This window comes from Octopus sinensis, linkage group LG10, assembly GCF_006345805.1.
Source record: "Octopus sinensis linkage group LG10, ASM634580v1, whole genome shotgun sequence".
In the NCBI taxonomy this organism is placed as follows: domain Eukaryota; kingdom Metazoa; phylum Mollusca; class Cephalopoda; order Octopoda; family Octopodidae; genus Octopus; species Octopus sinensis.
Genome location: NC_043006.1, coordinates 64,908,921 through 64,922,081, shown reverse-complemented (window position 1 = coordinate 64,922,081; position 13,161 = coordinate 64,908,921). Strand labels below are relative to the sequence as shown.

Sequence of the window (13,161 nt, the reverse complement as noted above, 5' to 3'; positions counted from 1 at the left end):
ACTCAGGGGAAATTTTTAAACCAAATAATTGCAATGTTTTTTTTTTTATTTTTCACATTTTTAGGTGACAAAAATATATTGTAAGCACAAAGTGAAAGTTTATCTTACAAAGAGAATTACTCGAAATGTATTTTAAGCTCTAAACAATAACTTTTATCAGACACAACAGAGCTGATATTGTCAAAAATATATATAAGACTATTTCATTTTGGAGCAGAAGGGGCATATCATTGAGGAGGCCATGAATGGCAATGAAAGGACTTTGGCAAATACAACTGATTCACTGATTAACCTAATGACAAATAATAATGAAGTAAAATTGAACCAGTGGGTGTGTTTTTATTATTGGCTTTGTTCATCGTGCCATCATTGTCCAGACACTCCTATCTGAATCATATCCCTTTCTCCCATCATCCTTGTCGTATCCAACCCAATCCAGGTCCTGCACTAATCCTCATACCATGTCCTCCCTTTCCAGAACATCAACCATTTGGAATTCTTTTCCTGCTCCTATGTTTCTCACAGGTGTTCACTTTCAAAGGTTCAAAAAAATAAATGGCATTAGTCTCACCAGTTTAAGAGAGCATGTCACAGGCACTGACCCTTTCCCCAGAACCAGCCAGAAAAAAATAGAAAATTAAAACATCAAAATAAACTCTATTAAACTTCAAACACACAAATAAAATTGCTAAAAAAAATCTCTTTTGACAACTGCTTACTTCCCCTTTCTAACTCCAAATATCAAAATTGGAAGCAGACATCATGTCAATGTATTAATCACTAATTAAATATTGAAAATCGAAACAGGTGTCATGCTAATGTACTAAATTATTCAGTAATCCATGAATAATGAATATTAATACAATTACTGTAGTGTGTGTGTGTGAGGGGGATATCTTTCATTGAGTCAGCATTAGTATCTAAACCATATACTTCACATTAACCTGAAAAAAATAAGAAGGTACATCCCCCTCAGATCTCACTCACCCACCTTAAAAAACAGAAAAAATAAAAAGTCAGGATACATTGAACAATATTGCCAGAGACACACTATACCCGCAAGCAAGTCAGGATGGCCACACTTGGAATACTTTTGTTCATAGGCCTGTTCAATCAGGTCTGACATTTGGAGCTGAATATCAATTAGCTGAAACACAGGCATTCTCTTTGCAACAGTTGGTTTCTACTCAACACAGATAACACACACACACCTTTTTACTAGCTTCATTCAGTAGGTCATGGTCATGCTTGGGCACTGATATTAATATATTCATCTGTTATTTGTTGTGTTAAATGAGAATAATTGAATATCATTTTGGAAATACCTACTCATAAATGGATTACAAATCTCCCTAGAGCTAATGTGTAGTAATCTGACAACACAGGACTAATTACTCCAGTCTCCTCCTCAGGAAAGTTCTTTACTATGGACTTAGGCTAATGAAAACCTAGTGAATGAATTCAGTAGAAAATGAAAAAAACCACCATGTGTGTGTGTGTGTGTTCTGAGTTTAGTCCTACAATATGTCCCCAACCACCAACCCACCAGAACTATAAGCAATAAACTACATTAGTCAACAGATGCAAACATAGCTGAATGGTCACTAAATTCAGTGGATTGACTGAAAGGGTGAACATCCTCAAATTGTAATCAACATAAACTGCTACAGGTGTAGCTGTGTGGTCAACAGCACAACACCAAAGGTCTGTCACCAGTCATTGTCTCTAAGAGACTTAAGTTCAAAGATCATGCTTCACCACCTTGTCCCATGACTTCTTGGATCTACCTCTACCAGCTGTCCTCATCCATATGCATCACGTGACCATATCAACATATCGTCTCTCTTGCACATCACATCTGATTCCTCTTATGCCTAACTTTTCTCTCAAGATGCTTACATTCTGTCGATCAAGGACACTGACATTGCACATCCAGCAAAGGATACTGGCTTCATTTCTCTCAAACCTACGCATATATTCGCCCATGTTTCATTGCCATGCAGCATAGCTGTTCACACATAGGCATCAAACAATCTGCCTTTCACTCTGAGAGAGAGGCCCTTTGCTACCAGCAGGAGTAGCTCTCTGAACTTTGCCCAGCCTAATCTTATTCTCACAGCTATGCTCTCGGAGAATCCACTTCCATGACTAACTTGGTCACCTAGATAATGAAAGCTATCAACTACCTCTAGCTTGTTTTCTGCGTATTTTTGGTATTTATTGTATCTGTGAACCTTCCACATACAAATGTTAGTTTCCTTGTAAACCTTCCTCTCATGTTGCTGCACCTTTTATGTGTCCACACACACACCTTGTGAGTGGATTTGGCAAATGAGAATGGAAAGAGGCCTATTATATATGTGTGTGTGTGTGTGTATAAAAATCAAAATCAAAATGAAAATTTTGTAGTTGTAGTTGTGGCCAATGCCAGTGCTGCCTGACTGGCACCCGTGTCAGTGGCACATAAACACCATTCAAGCATAGGTTGATGCCAATCCCCCCACCCCTCACTGATTGGCTCCTGTGCCGGTGGCATGTAAAAAGCATCATCCAAATGTGGTCAATACCAGTGCCATCTGACAGGTTCCGGTGCTGGTGGCAGATAAAAAGCACCCACTACACTCTCAGAGTGGTTGGCATTAGGAAGGGCATCCAGCTGTAGAAGCCTTGCCAGATCAGATTGGAGTCTAGTGCAGCCTACTGGCTTGCCAGTCAGTCCCCAGTCAACCGGTCCAACCCATGCCAGCATGGAAAACAGACATTAAACAATGATGATGATGTGGCTATTCGCAATTTAGAACCGATAGGCAACAAGTACAGTTGTCACTAGAGCAACGGAGGGTATTTTTAAGCACCAGCAATGCTAGAAATAAGAGTCAAAACAACTCTTAGCCACGTGAGAGCACTTTTCTAATGACCTGTCTCCCTTGTCTGCCATTAGAAAAGTGATCTCACATGGCTAACAGTTTTGACTCTTACTTCCAGCAATGTTGGTGCTTACTAGCACTCTCCGTCACTTTAGTGACGACTGTATGGAGTGGCAGTGTGGTAAGTAGCTTGCTTCCTAACCACATGGTTCTGGGTTCAGTCCCACTGTGTGGCATCTTGGGCTGACCAAAGCCTTGTAAGTGGATTTAGTAGATGGAAACTGAAAGAAGCCCATCGTATACGTGTGTCTGTGTTTGTCCTCCCACCATCACTTGACAACTGATGTGTTTACGTCCCCGTAACTTAGCGGTTCAGTAAAAGTGACCAATAGAATAAGTACTAAGCTTACAAAGAGTAAGTCCTGAGGCCGATTTGTTTGTTTAAAGGCAGTGCTCCACTATGGCCGCTGTCAAATGACTGAAACAAATAAAAGAATATATATATACACATGAACACACATGTATATTAGCACCATGTATATGTGATTGCTGTAAATGAGTGTCACCATCATACATGCAGCATCCTTTATTTCCAAAAGTCCATGAAAATATGTCCAACCATTGGAAACAAGGGTTGGCAACAGGAAGGGCATCCAGACATAGAAAATCTGCCACAACAGATTCCATCAAACTGATGCAAGAATGGAGAAGAGGACATTATAAAAACAAAAATAAATAAAATAAATTGGTGTCCATTCTCACCATCACTCGTCAAAAGCAGTGCAAACCACTTGTTAATTTTTTTCCATGACAACATCTATAAATATCTGAGCACTTATGTGTGTGTGTGTGTGTGTGTGTGTGTAAGTTAAACATCATGTTTACAATTTCAAGACAATAAATTAATTACTTGAGTGCATTAGTCAATTAGTTATGTGATTAATAAATCATACATTAAGTGTTTTATATTAGAGCCAGTACAGTAATGCAAGAAATTTGCAAACCACTTTGCAAATTTTTAAAAATATTATTCCAAGACATTACAAAATGTACATTAATGTTCATAATTTGGTTATTCACAAGAATGCACAAGAGAAGGTAAACGACAATTGGGAATAGCTGAGTGGATATTGAACCTGTTTTGGTGATAGTACTTTTTTGGACAGGAGGCAAACACCCACAAACACACATCATCATCAATGTTTAATGTCCGTTTTCCATACTGGCATGGGTTGGATGGTTTGACTGAGAACTGGCAAGCCACAAGCTGCACGAGGCTCCAATCTGATTTGGCAATGTTTCTACAGCTGGACGCCCTTTCTAACACCAACCACTCCATGAATGTAGTGGGCGCATTTTAAGTGTCACAGACATAGGAGCCAATCAGGCGGGTTTGGCATCAATCATGTTCGGATAGTGCTTTTTACATGCCACCAGCACAGGGGGTACTGGCATCTGCCAAGTTCAGATGGTGCTTTTTATGTGCCACCAGCACAGGGCCCAGTCAAGCGGTCCTGGCGTCGATCACATTCGAATGGTGCTTTTTACATGCCACCAGCACAGGAGCCAATCTATCTATCTATATATAATTGAAAATTCTACCTGCACACCTGGAGAAGTATGTTGTGTAGAAACAATTGTAGTGATTGAAAATAAATGTCCAACCATACTCCTTCTTTTTTCAATTATCTATTCACACACAACAGATAAATCGACCCCAGGACTTATTCTTTGTAAGCCTAGTACTTATTCTATCGGTCTCTTTTACCAAAACACTAAGTTACGGGGATATAAACACACAAACAGCAGTTGTCACATGATGGTTGGGGGGGACAAACACAGACACACAAACATATATATATATTTGAAGGACTTCTTTCAGTTTCCATCTTCCAAATCCACTCACAAGGCTTTGGTCAGCCCAAGGTTATAGTAGAAGACACTTGCCCAATGTGCCACACAGTGGGACTGAACCTGGAACCATGTGGTTGGTAGTCAAGCTACTTGCCACACAGCCATATAATGAGAAAAAGAGAAGGAAAGAGACATAGCAATTTCTTAGTTGAATATAATTGATATATATGTACATGCACACACACACTTTCTGTCCTTGACTAGCTTCATTTGGTGGGCTATGGCCACACTGGAGCATTAATGTATTCATCTGTTATTCGCTGTATTAAATGAGAATAATTCAATGTTTTTGGAATCATTGCCTACAACTGAGTTACAATCTTCCTACAGCTATTGTACAGTACTTTGAGCACAACACAGGATGAACCACTCCAGTTTGCTCGACATAACAACAGCAAAAAACAAACTTTTGCTTAGTAATTATCAACTCTGATTGAAAGAAGAGAGAAAGAGAATGGGAGAAACATTAAAATGCCTAATGTCAAATAAGTCAGCATCAACTCAGCAATGCCAAAACATCTCATGACATATTTTTAACTTTAAACCAATGTTTTTTTTTTATTTAAAAATTTTCTATATTTACTCGATCTCCTGCATGATACATGATCAAAAAGACTGACGGCCACGGAAACAGATTTGATCATGTAACATCCTTCACTTTATTGACTTATGGGAATGATGGTAATTGGAGGTCTGGCATTGCCAAGACCCATTTCAAAGGACATCAAAAGAGTTGCTGCTTAAACTCCAACATCTTTACAGGGGATATTCCACAAAGTATAGAAAGGAATAAGAGGGAGGAATAAGGAATAAGAGCAAGTATAGAAGCAAATTAGGCGCATTAATATATAAAGTATATTAAATATATCAAATACAACATATGTATACATGTATACGTATAAAAGGGTCCACTCACACAGAGTACAAACGACAGAGAAAATTAAAGGGGTGGGAGAAAGGTGTTACAAGTGCAACAGTTGTTTCTGGGGCTTAGCAAGCCATAATAATGTTTGTAGATTTAGTCCATCAGAAAATTTGGTCGTACAGATGCATTTAACATAGGATGAGACAAGCCTCCATCTTCCAGGAAGAGAAGATCTTACATTTCAGATCTAAATGCAGAGAAGTTCAAAGATGGAATAATTAAATATGGAAAGCTAAGTGTATTAGAGGATGGTGGGTGGGACTTGAGGTGGGGGTATTAAGACAGGGAGTAGTGAGAGGAGAAAAGACAGTTTAACAAAAGAGACCAATAGAATAAGTACCAGATTTAAATAAGTACTGGGGCTGATTGTTTCAACTAAAAGCCTTCAAGGCAATGTTCCAACAAGGCCCCAGTCCAAAGACTGAAACAAGTAAAAGACAAAACATAACACCTGAATCACTATTGGATATTCTCTACTTTTTTGTCAAGTAAAACAATTCAGAGTTGCCACTGTCAGTGTTGGTACAACGAAAGGCAGGTTTGAAAGATTGTTGAGATACTAGAGCTGATGATTAAATAGATGATTGTTGTGTACAAGAGGTGAGATGCATGTGAGCCACAACCTGACTGCTCACAGGCAAAGAGCACAGTATAAATTTTTCTAGGCAGGGAGAAGAGGATATGATACTGACAGAGAAGTAGATAAAGTAGCCAAAGTATAGGAGAGAATAGTTAACTTAGGACTAGTCATAGTCACAATAGCAACTATCTCTGCTTATGTATCATAACTGGGACTGACAGATGAGCAAATGAACCATTTCACTAAGAATCTGTTGCAGACCACCTCAATAATGAAATCAATTTCATAACAAAGTGAGGGACATTAATGGACATTTTGAGCAGCTCTCTGTAATGGCTATGAATATGACACAGGGAATAAAAAATGTGCAAGACTCCTGGAGTTCTGTTACACAAACAATTTAAATGTTCTGCGTTGTGAGGACCAGAGAATTGAAGTGTTTCATATTGCAAGACAGTGTGTGAGAGAGAATCGTGATGCCACAGGAGAGAGAGAAATATGTCCACATGGATGATGGCTCACTCGCATTTAATGATGCTGCGAAGAGAGAGACTTGGAGACACCATTAAGAAAGGTTGCTAAATGAAGAGAATGAATGGGTGAGGGAAAGTTTGCCAAATGTCGACCTAACAGTTCGAATTGACAGTGCCTTGGTAGATAAAGCAATTAAAGGTATGAAAACAAGGAAAGGTCCTGTCCCATCAGGAATCACTGCTGAGATGCTTAAACATCTGGTGGTGTAGGCTATAATCTACAATATTGTAGATAACATCAAAAAAGTGAAAAGACAAGTCTGGAAAAACTAAAAGAATATCTAAAACAGGCGTTAGGTTTACAAATGATGAACATCGAAATAAATATCAATGGAAATAGTAGTTGTGATACCTGTGCCGGTGGCACATAAAAAGCACCATCCGAACGTGGCCGATGCCAGACTCCCCTGGTACCTGCGCAGGTGGCACGTAAAAAGTACCCACTACACTCGTGGAGTGGTTGGCATTAGGAAGGGCATCCAGCTGTAGAAACACTGCCAGATCAGACTGGAGCCTGGTGCAGCCCCTGGCTTCCCAGACCCTGGTTTCCCAGAACCTGGTTTCCCCAACCCATGCTAGTGCGGAAAACGGACGTTAAACGATGATGATGAAGGAGAGAAACGAAAACAAGAGGGGTGCCAATATTTAACAATGAGTAGGGCAGCAAACTGGCAGAATTGTTAGCACACAGGGCAAAATGCTCAGCGGTACTTCATCTGCCATTACATTCTGAGTTCAAATTCCGCCGAGATCGACTTCGCCTTTCATTCTTTTGGAGTCAATTTAAATGAGTACTTCACCTTTCATTCTTTTGGAATCAATTTAAATACGCACTAAGGTCGATGTAATCGACTTAATTCACTTGTCTGTCGCCTCTATGTTTAGCCCCATGTGGGTAATAAAGAAATATTTAAAAATGAGTGGATCAGAGTCGTTAAGTGTTCTGGATTGCAAAGCAATGTGTCTAAGTGAATCAAGATGTTATTAGGGGAAAAAGTGAGTTTAAAATGACAGTGGTGCACTTCCCTCACTGATGTTAAAAACAAAATGGTTTGGAAATGTTATGATGAGAGGCTAGGGACTGTGGAGGATATGTAGGAAGAAACAGGTTTACTCCAAATATATCCATCTGAGGGACCAGCTAAAATGACTACTAAGGATAAGAAATTAGGGAAAGCTGCTACTCCTGGTAGCTACTAAATAGGACTCAAATCAGTCATTTGCATAGTCAATTAGGGAGTTCAGACAGTAATACTGAATGACTAGCCTAATGTTATCATCAAGTGCTACAAAGAAGCAGCAACTGCAGCGGGATCAAACAGACAGGCGGGTCAAGTTATGGGCTACTACTGATGCCTTCCCCTTAGAAAAGGACTGCAAAAATACTTCTTAGCTAAGACTGAGACTCTCTATCGAGCTTTTATAGACCTGTGATAGGATACCAAGCACTGTAATCTGCTGGTCATTAAAAAAGACCAAGTGTAGATGAATGGCTTGTGAGATTAGTGCAAGGCATGTAGAGAGAAGCAGTCAGTTAAGGGAGAAATTTTGTGACAAGGTAGGCGTTCAACTCTTTAGCATTCACATTATTCTCTCAAATGTGATGCTTATTTATTCACATTGTTTTGAATTAACCATTCATTGTAGCTTCAAGATTTCAATGATGTGACAGTTTTAGCATTATGTCGTGCTTGAGAAGACCCATCAAGCCGAGCAAAATTGCAGCCATAGCAGACACCAGTTTCATGCAAATGGCACCCGGGCTGGTGGCATTTAAAAGCACCCATTACACTCTCAGAGAGGTTGGCATTAGGAAGGGTATCCAGCCATAGAAAACCAGACTGGATCCTGGCGCAGCCTTCCAGCATGTCAGCCCAGTCAAACCGTCCAACCCATACCAGCATGGAGAATGGACGCTAAATGATGATGATGAAGACATTGTAGGGTAGGTGTGAGAGGTCAAATCTAGTAAATAAAAGAGAGAAACTATTTTGGCTGGATATGGCCAGTTTAAGTGCTAAAGAGCTATTTATTGTGGCTCTCCAGGCCATAAAAGAAGAGTTTAAGACTGGATGGCTATGGAAATCCTTCTATAGGCTGATGAGTTAGTATTTATAACTGTATCAGATAGAAATCTGAAGAAATTCCAGACATGTAAGCAAAACCTAGAAGTAAAAAATTTTCAAAGTAAAACCAGTGAAGACTAGAGTTTTAGTAAAACAGGATCCTGCTGCCATAAGGAAAATGGTTGTGTTCAATTTGCAGAAAAATACAAAGTAGGAATTCTGTATGGTGAACCCAATGTGAACTATGACGGCACAAGATGTCACAGGACCACATGGACAAGTATAAATGACTAGACATGAACTATCAAACTCATAGATTGTTATCTAGGGGCATACAATTTAGTCTCATATGCTCTCCTGCAGTTAGTAGGTTTTTTTTTACTGTTCCGTCAAGGCTGGGGGGTGGGGCAATGATCACAATTTTTTATTTTATAGGGTCTTCAAGACTAAACAAGAGGAAGGAAGACTTTAATCTCAAATATGACACTTGGTTTTAAAGGCTTGCAAAAGAGTGAACACCACTAAAGCCACTCAAAGTGCTAAACCAGGTAACAAATTGATCTACCCTACAAGAGCCCAGAATGCAAAGAACTAGAAATACAGCAAAGCATCTCATCCAATGCTGTAACCATTCCGTATGCACACCACCCTGGACTGGTACTTATATTATCAATACCAAAGAGATAAATGGCAAAGAAAGTCAAAACAAATACTGCAAGCCCCCTCTTGTCATGTCTCAATGACTTGACCAATTTGTTAAAATGGCAAAAATAAATGAATAAACAGGATGAAATGTTTTTGAAGTTTAGAAACCAACCTCTAACTCTACTTCTGCTCCACTGTCCACTTCAACCCGAAGTTCAGATAAAGGTTCAAGCTTGTATTCTTCTGTGTGTGTCGTCTGAAAAGAGAAAAAAATTAATACATTGCTTACTTCTTTACTGTGTTCTATTAGATCTAGATCAAGGGTTCCACACATAGGGGGATCGCAAAGTCTAAGCAGGGGGGAATGGTCGCATAGCCTTGCTAGAAGTGGCTTGGGATAATATTAATTTCAACTCATCAATTACATTTTTTATACTCTGCTTATGTTAGGGGGTCGCGTGGGTTTCAAGCTTTTAGGTAAGGGGTCGCGAGTGCAAAAGTTGAGAACCGCTGATCTCGATTTTTAAAAAAATCAGCAAAACGTTCAAGAGAAATTTGAAATCCGAACGTGGTGATGAAACTGTAGGTAAAAATAAAACTATGCGCTACTTCGTTTTCATGTCTCGATGAAAGTAGTGTTTATCTTGTCAAAAGTGAAGGAATACTTTATCTGAACAAGGTAAAAGTTTTATTTCTACAATACTGCTAAATAAACCTGGAGGACTTCAAGAATAGCTGTTCTACATAAGTTGAAATTTCTCCGTCTTAGGATTTTTCCAATGGGGAAACATTTAAAAGACATTTTTAAACCCATGCTTTTTAAACGTCTGTCCTACTTCGTCGTACCTTTGGAACAGCATCCACCACTAAAATAAATCTTTTCGGCACTGTCATGCCTTTGGTTGTCAGAAGTGAAAGTAGAAAAATCTGACGTCAGTGCCATCTTTTCTTTTTTGTCCCCACTTTTCTGAGAAATTCCAAGTGATGCGGGTCAGCTATTCTGAAAGTCCACCACGTCTGTTCAAATTTATTATCGAGAAAAATATAACGCCACATAAAACTCGAGTTTTGTGAGGCAATGAGAGAGGCCACAAGTTTAAATAAAGTAACTCTGTCACATGTATTTGATGTTAAACAAGTCCAAGTCAATATAATGGAATCAGGTTTTTTTTCTCAAGTCCATAACAGATTACCAACGTGTTGCTTGTTTATCAACAGGGGCAATCTTACATCATTAATATTAGGAGTGTCAAGGAAAAACCTTCATCTCCGGATCGAATCTGAGGACACCTGATCAAAAAGACATTCCAGTCATAACCATCTCTCCTTTTTTCAGACTGTATTCAGGTCTGTATTTGGCTTGTGTACAAAGTGATATAATTTGGTTACAATTTCTAGAAGGTTGAACGACAACGTAGAGACACCCAAGTTTGCTCTTATCGTGGATGTTTGCATCATTTTAACGCAAGTATAAAAATGACGACAGAAATGAGTTTGGGTGTTCATCCTTGTTATAGATAGATAGATAGCTATAAAGATCAACAAGGAGTGAAAACATACATATTGGTCACATGTGACACAACACTGCCTTTTTATTTATTGTAACATCTATATATATATATTATTAATTTAAATATGAATTGAGGATTTGAAAATAACTTCTGAGTGATCATTTTGAAAACGATTGAAAGTTGCTAAATAAAATAATAAACCAATTCCACAAACCTCTTCTTTATTTTCACTTGAACTTCCCTCCATCTTGAATAGCAAAAATTTACGATGAAGGCAAGTCTCACATGAGCGAGAAAAAGTAAAAATACTGATATTTTTTCTTTTTCAACAAAATAATATTTAATTATTATAAACTTTAAAAAACCTAAAGAAATAATAAACTATACATCTTAATTATAATTTAACTATTTTCGGATTATTATTAGTATTGAAAACAAAATAACAAAAACCTATATCTATATCTTCTAAAAAAAATCCCTCACAACGCGATCACAACGAGATTACATACATTTGTTTCGGTTTCACTGTTTTCTTTCTTATGATTATACTTTTTTTGAGTTTATTCAATAAAAAAAAATCTTAAAATTTCATTAAACTTTCAAATAAATATTTATTTTTGCTGAAATTGATTTACCTAAAGCAACTAGGAAACAAGAGAAGAAGAAAAATAATAATAAGCAAACGACGAAAGAGGAAGACGTGTGTGGTTTGTGTATAAAGCGGTGCATGCTGGGAAAGTTTGTGCAGTCCTTGTATCTGCTGCTGTCAGACATTTGGATCAGTATAAGGAAGACGGAGAAACTGGCCAAGCAACATTGAAACAACTCAAGTGGCACTCACTAATTCTTCTTTAGTTTAGCCACATCTTTGTGTGTGTGTGTTTTTTTTTCTTTTTCCTGCGAGGTAAGTGAAGTCATCGCCAACTGCTTGCCATTTACAGTTTCTCTCTTTTTTAAAAAAATAATCTCTGACTTGTGTAAAATGTCTCGAAAGTTCATTTGATCTAATTTACCCTCCATTTGTATGTGTACAATATTTTTAGGTAGCTATCTTGCAATATCATGTATGCATACACTGCAAGCTATTTCTGTATAAATGTTAAATATATGAAACATATAATGTGCACTATATATTTTTCCGTTTCCATGTATACTCGCCATTTAAATATCTGGCTGTTTGTGTGCGTGTGTATGTATGTATGTGTATATATATATATATATATATCTCATACACACGCCATTGATAGGTGTATGTACATCTTCTCCTTTACTATATATTTATGTATATTCACCATATGTATGCACTCTTCTTCTGATGTATATATACATATTATTATTAGTATGTTTACATCATCTATGGTATGTGTGTATATGTATGCTCGCCATATGTAAGTATATTACACAATTTCTGTGTTTATATAACCTTCCGTTTATAAGTTTCTACACCCTTTATTTGAATGTGTACGTCTTATAAACCCCTCTGTTCTTTGTATGCGGATGTGTATTTATTAATGTACGTTTCCTAGTTGGTCTCGTACTCAACAATGGAAACCTAACCCAATGGATTCACTTGTGCTTGACTGCGGTGTTCTGTTCTAATACTTTCATCCGTGTGACACATATATCTTATATACACACACGCACCATATATCTATCTATACGTATATACACACAGATCTTTTATGTGGGTTTTAAAATTCTCTGGAAATACGAGTAGGTTTGGGAAATCACAAACCGTATTTATGTTGAAGTTTACAGAGCATTACTATATATTACTTTCATGTATGTGTTTGTTACCTTTTATTATAGAGAAATAATAGTATTAAGTGGTAATCAGTATTGATCAAACGTTATATTTGCGTGTGTATATGTATGTGTACATGCACACAAATACGTTTTTTTTTTTTTTTTTAATTTAGTCTGAAACATTGACTAGGGGCATGTCTACAAATATTCATTTTAACGTATTTTTATTATATATGTTGTATTTATAAATAGCTATTGCGTCTGTGTATATATACTAATACAGACGCAATACAGAGTATAATGTCTCTACTTTCGGATTGTCTCGATAAAAGAGCTTTATAGTAGCATATCAAAGATAGAGGAAGTGAAGTCTC

At 37.7% G+C, this 13,161-nt stretch overlaps 2 protein-coding genes across 5 annotated transcripts in view; one reads left to right on the top strand and one right to left on the bottom strand.

The window, feature by feature from the left end:
• LOC115216516 (polyribonucleotide 5'-hydroxyl-kinase Clp1) overlaps nucleotides 1-11,412 on the bottom strand; it is a 38,459-nt gene extending 27,047 nt beyond the window's left edge. The window contains exons 1-2 of the mRNA XM_029785954.2: nucleotides 11,256-11,412; nucleotides 9,703-9,786 (exon numbers count right to left, since the gene is read on the bottom strand). Coding sequence (XP_029641814.1) covers nucleotides 9,703-9,786; nucleotides 11,256-11,288 — 117 coding nt within the window. The 5' untranslated portion in view covers nucleotides 11,289-11,412. The remainder of the gene's footprint in view (nucleotides 1-9,702; nucleotides 9,787-11,255) is intronic.
• Nucleotides 11,413-11,770: 358 nt separating this feature from the next.
• LOC115216544 (dnaJ homolog subfamily B member 6) overlaps nucleotides 11,771-13,161 on the top strand; it is a 52,776-nt gene continuing 51,385 nt past the window's right edge. For 2 of the 4 annotated variants that reach the window (XM_029786002.2, XM_029785998.2), the window contains exon 1: nucleotides 11,774-11,945. The gene's annotated coding sequence lies outside the window, so the exon portion shown is untranslated. Of the gene's footprint in view, nucleotides 11,946-13,161 lie in introns of all 4 variants that reach the window. The other 2 variants (XM_029786000.2, XM_029785999.2) reach the window with 2 other exon arrangements.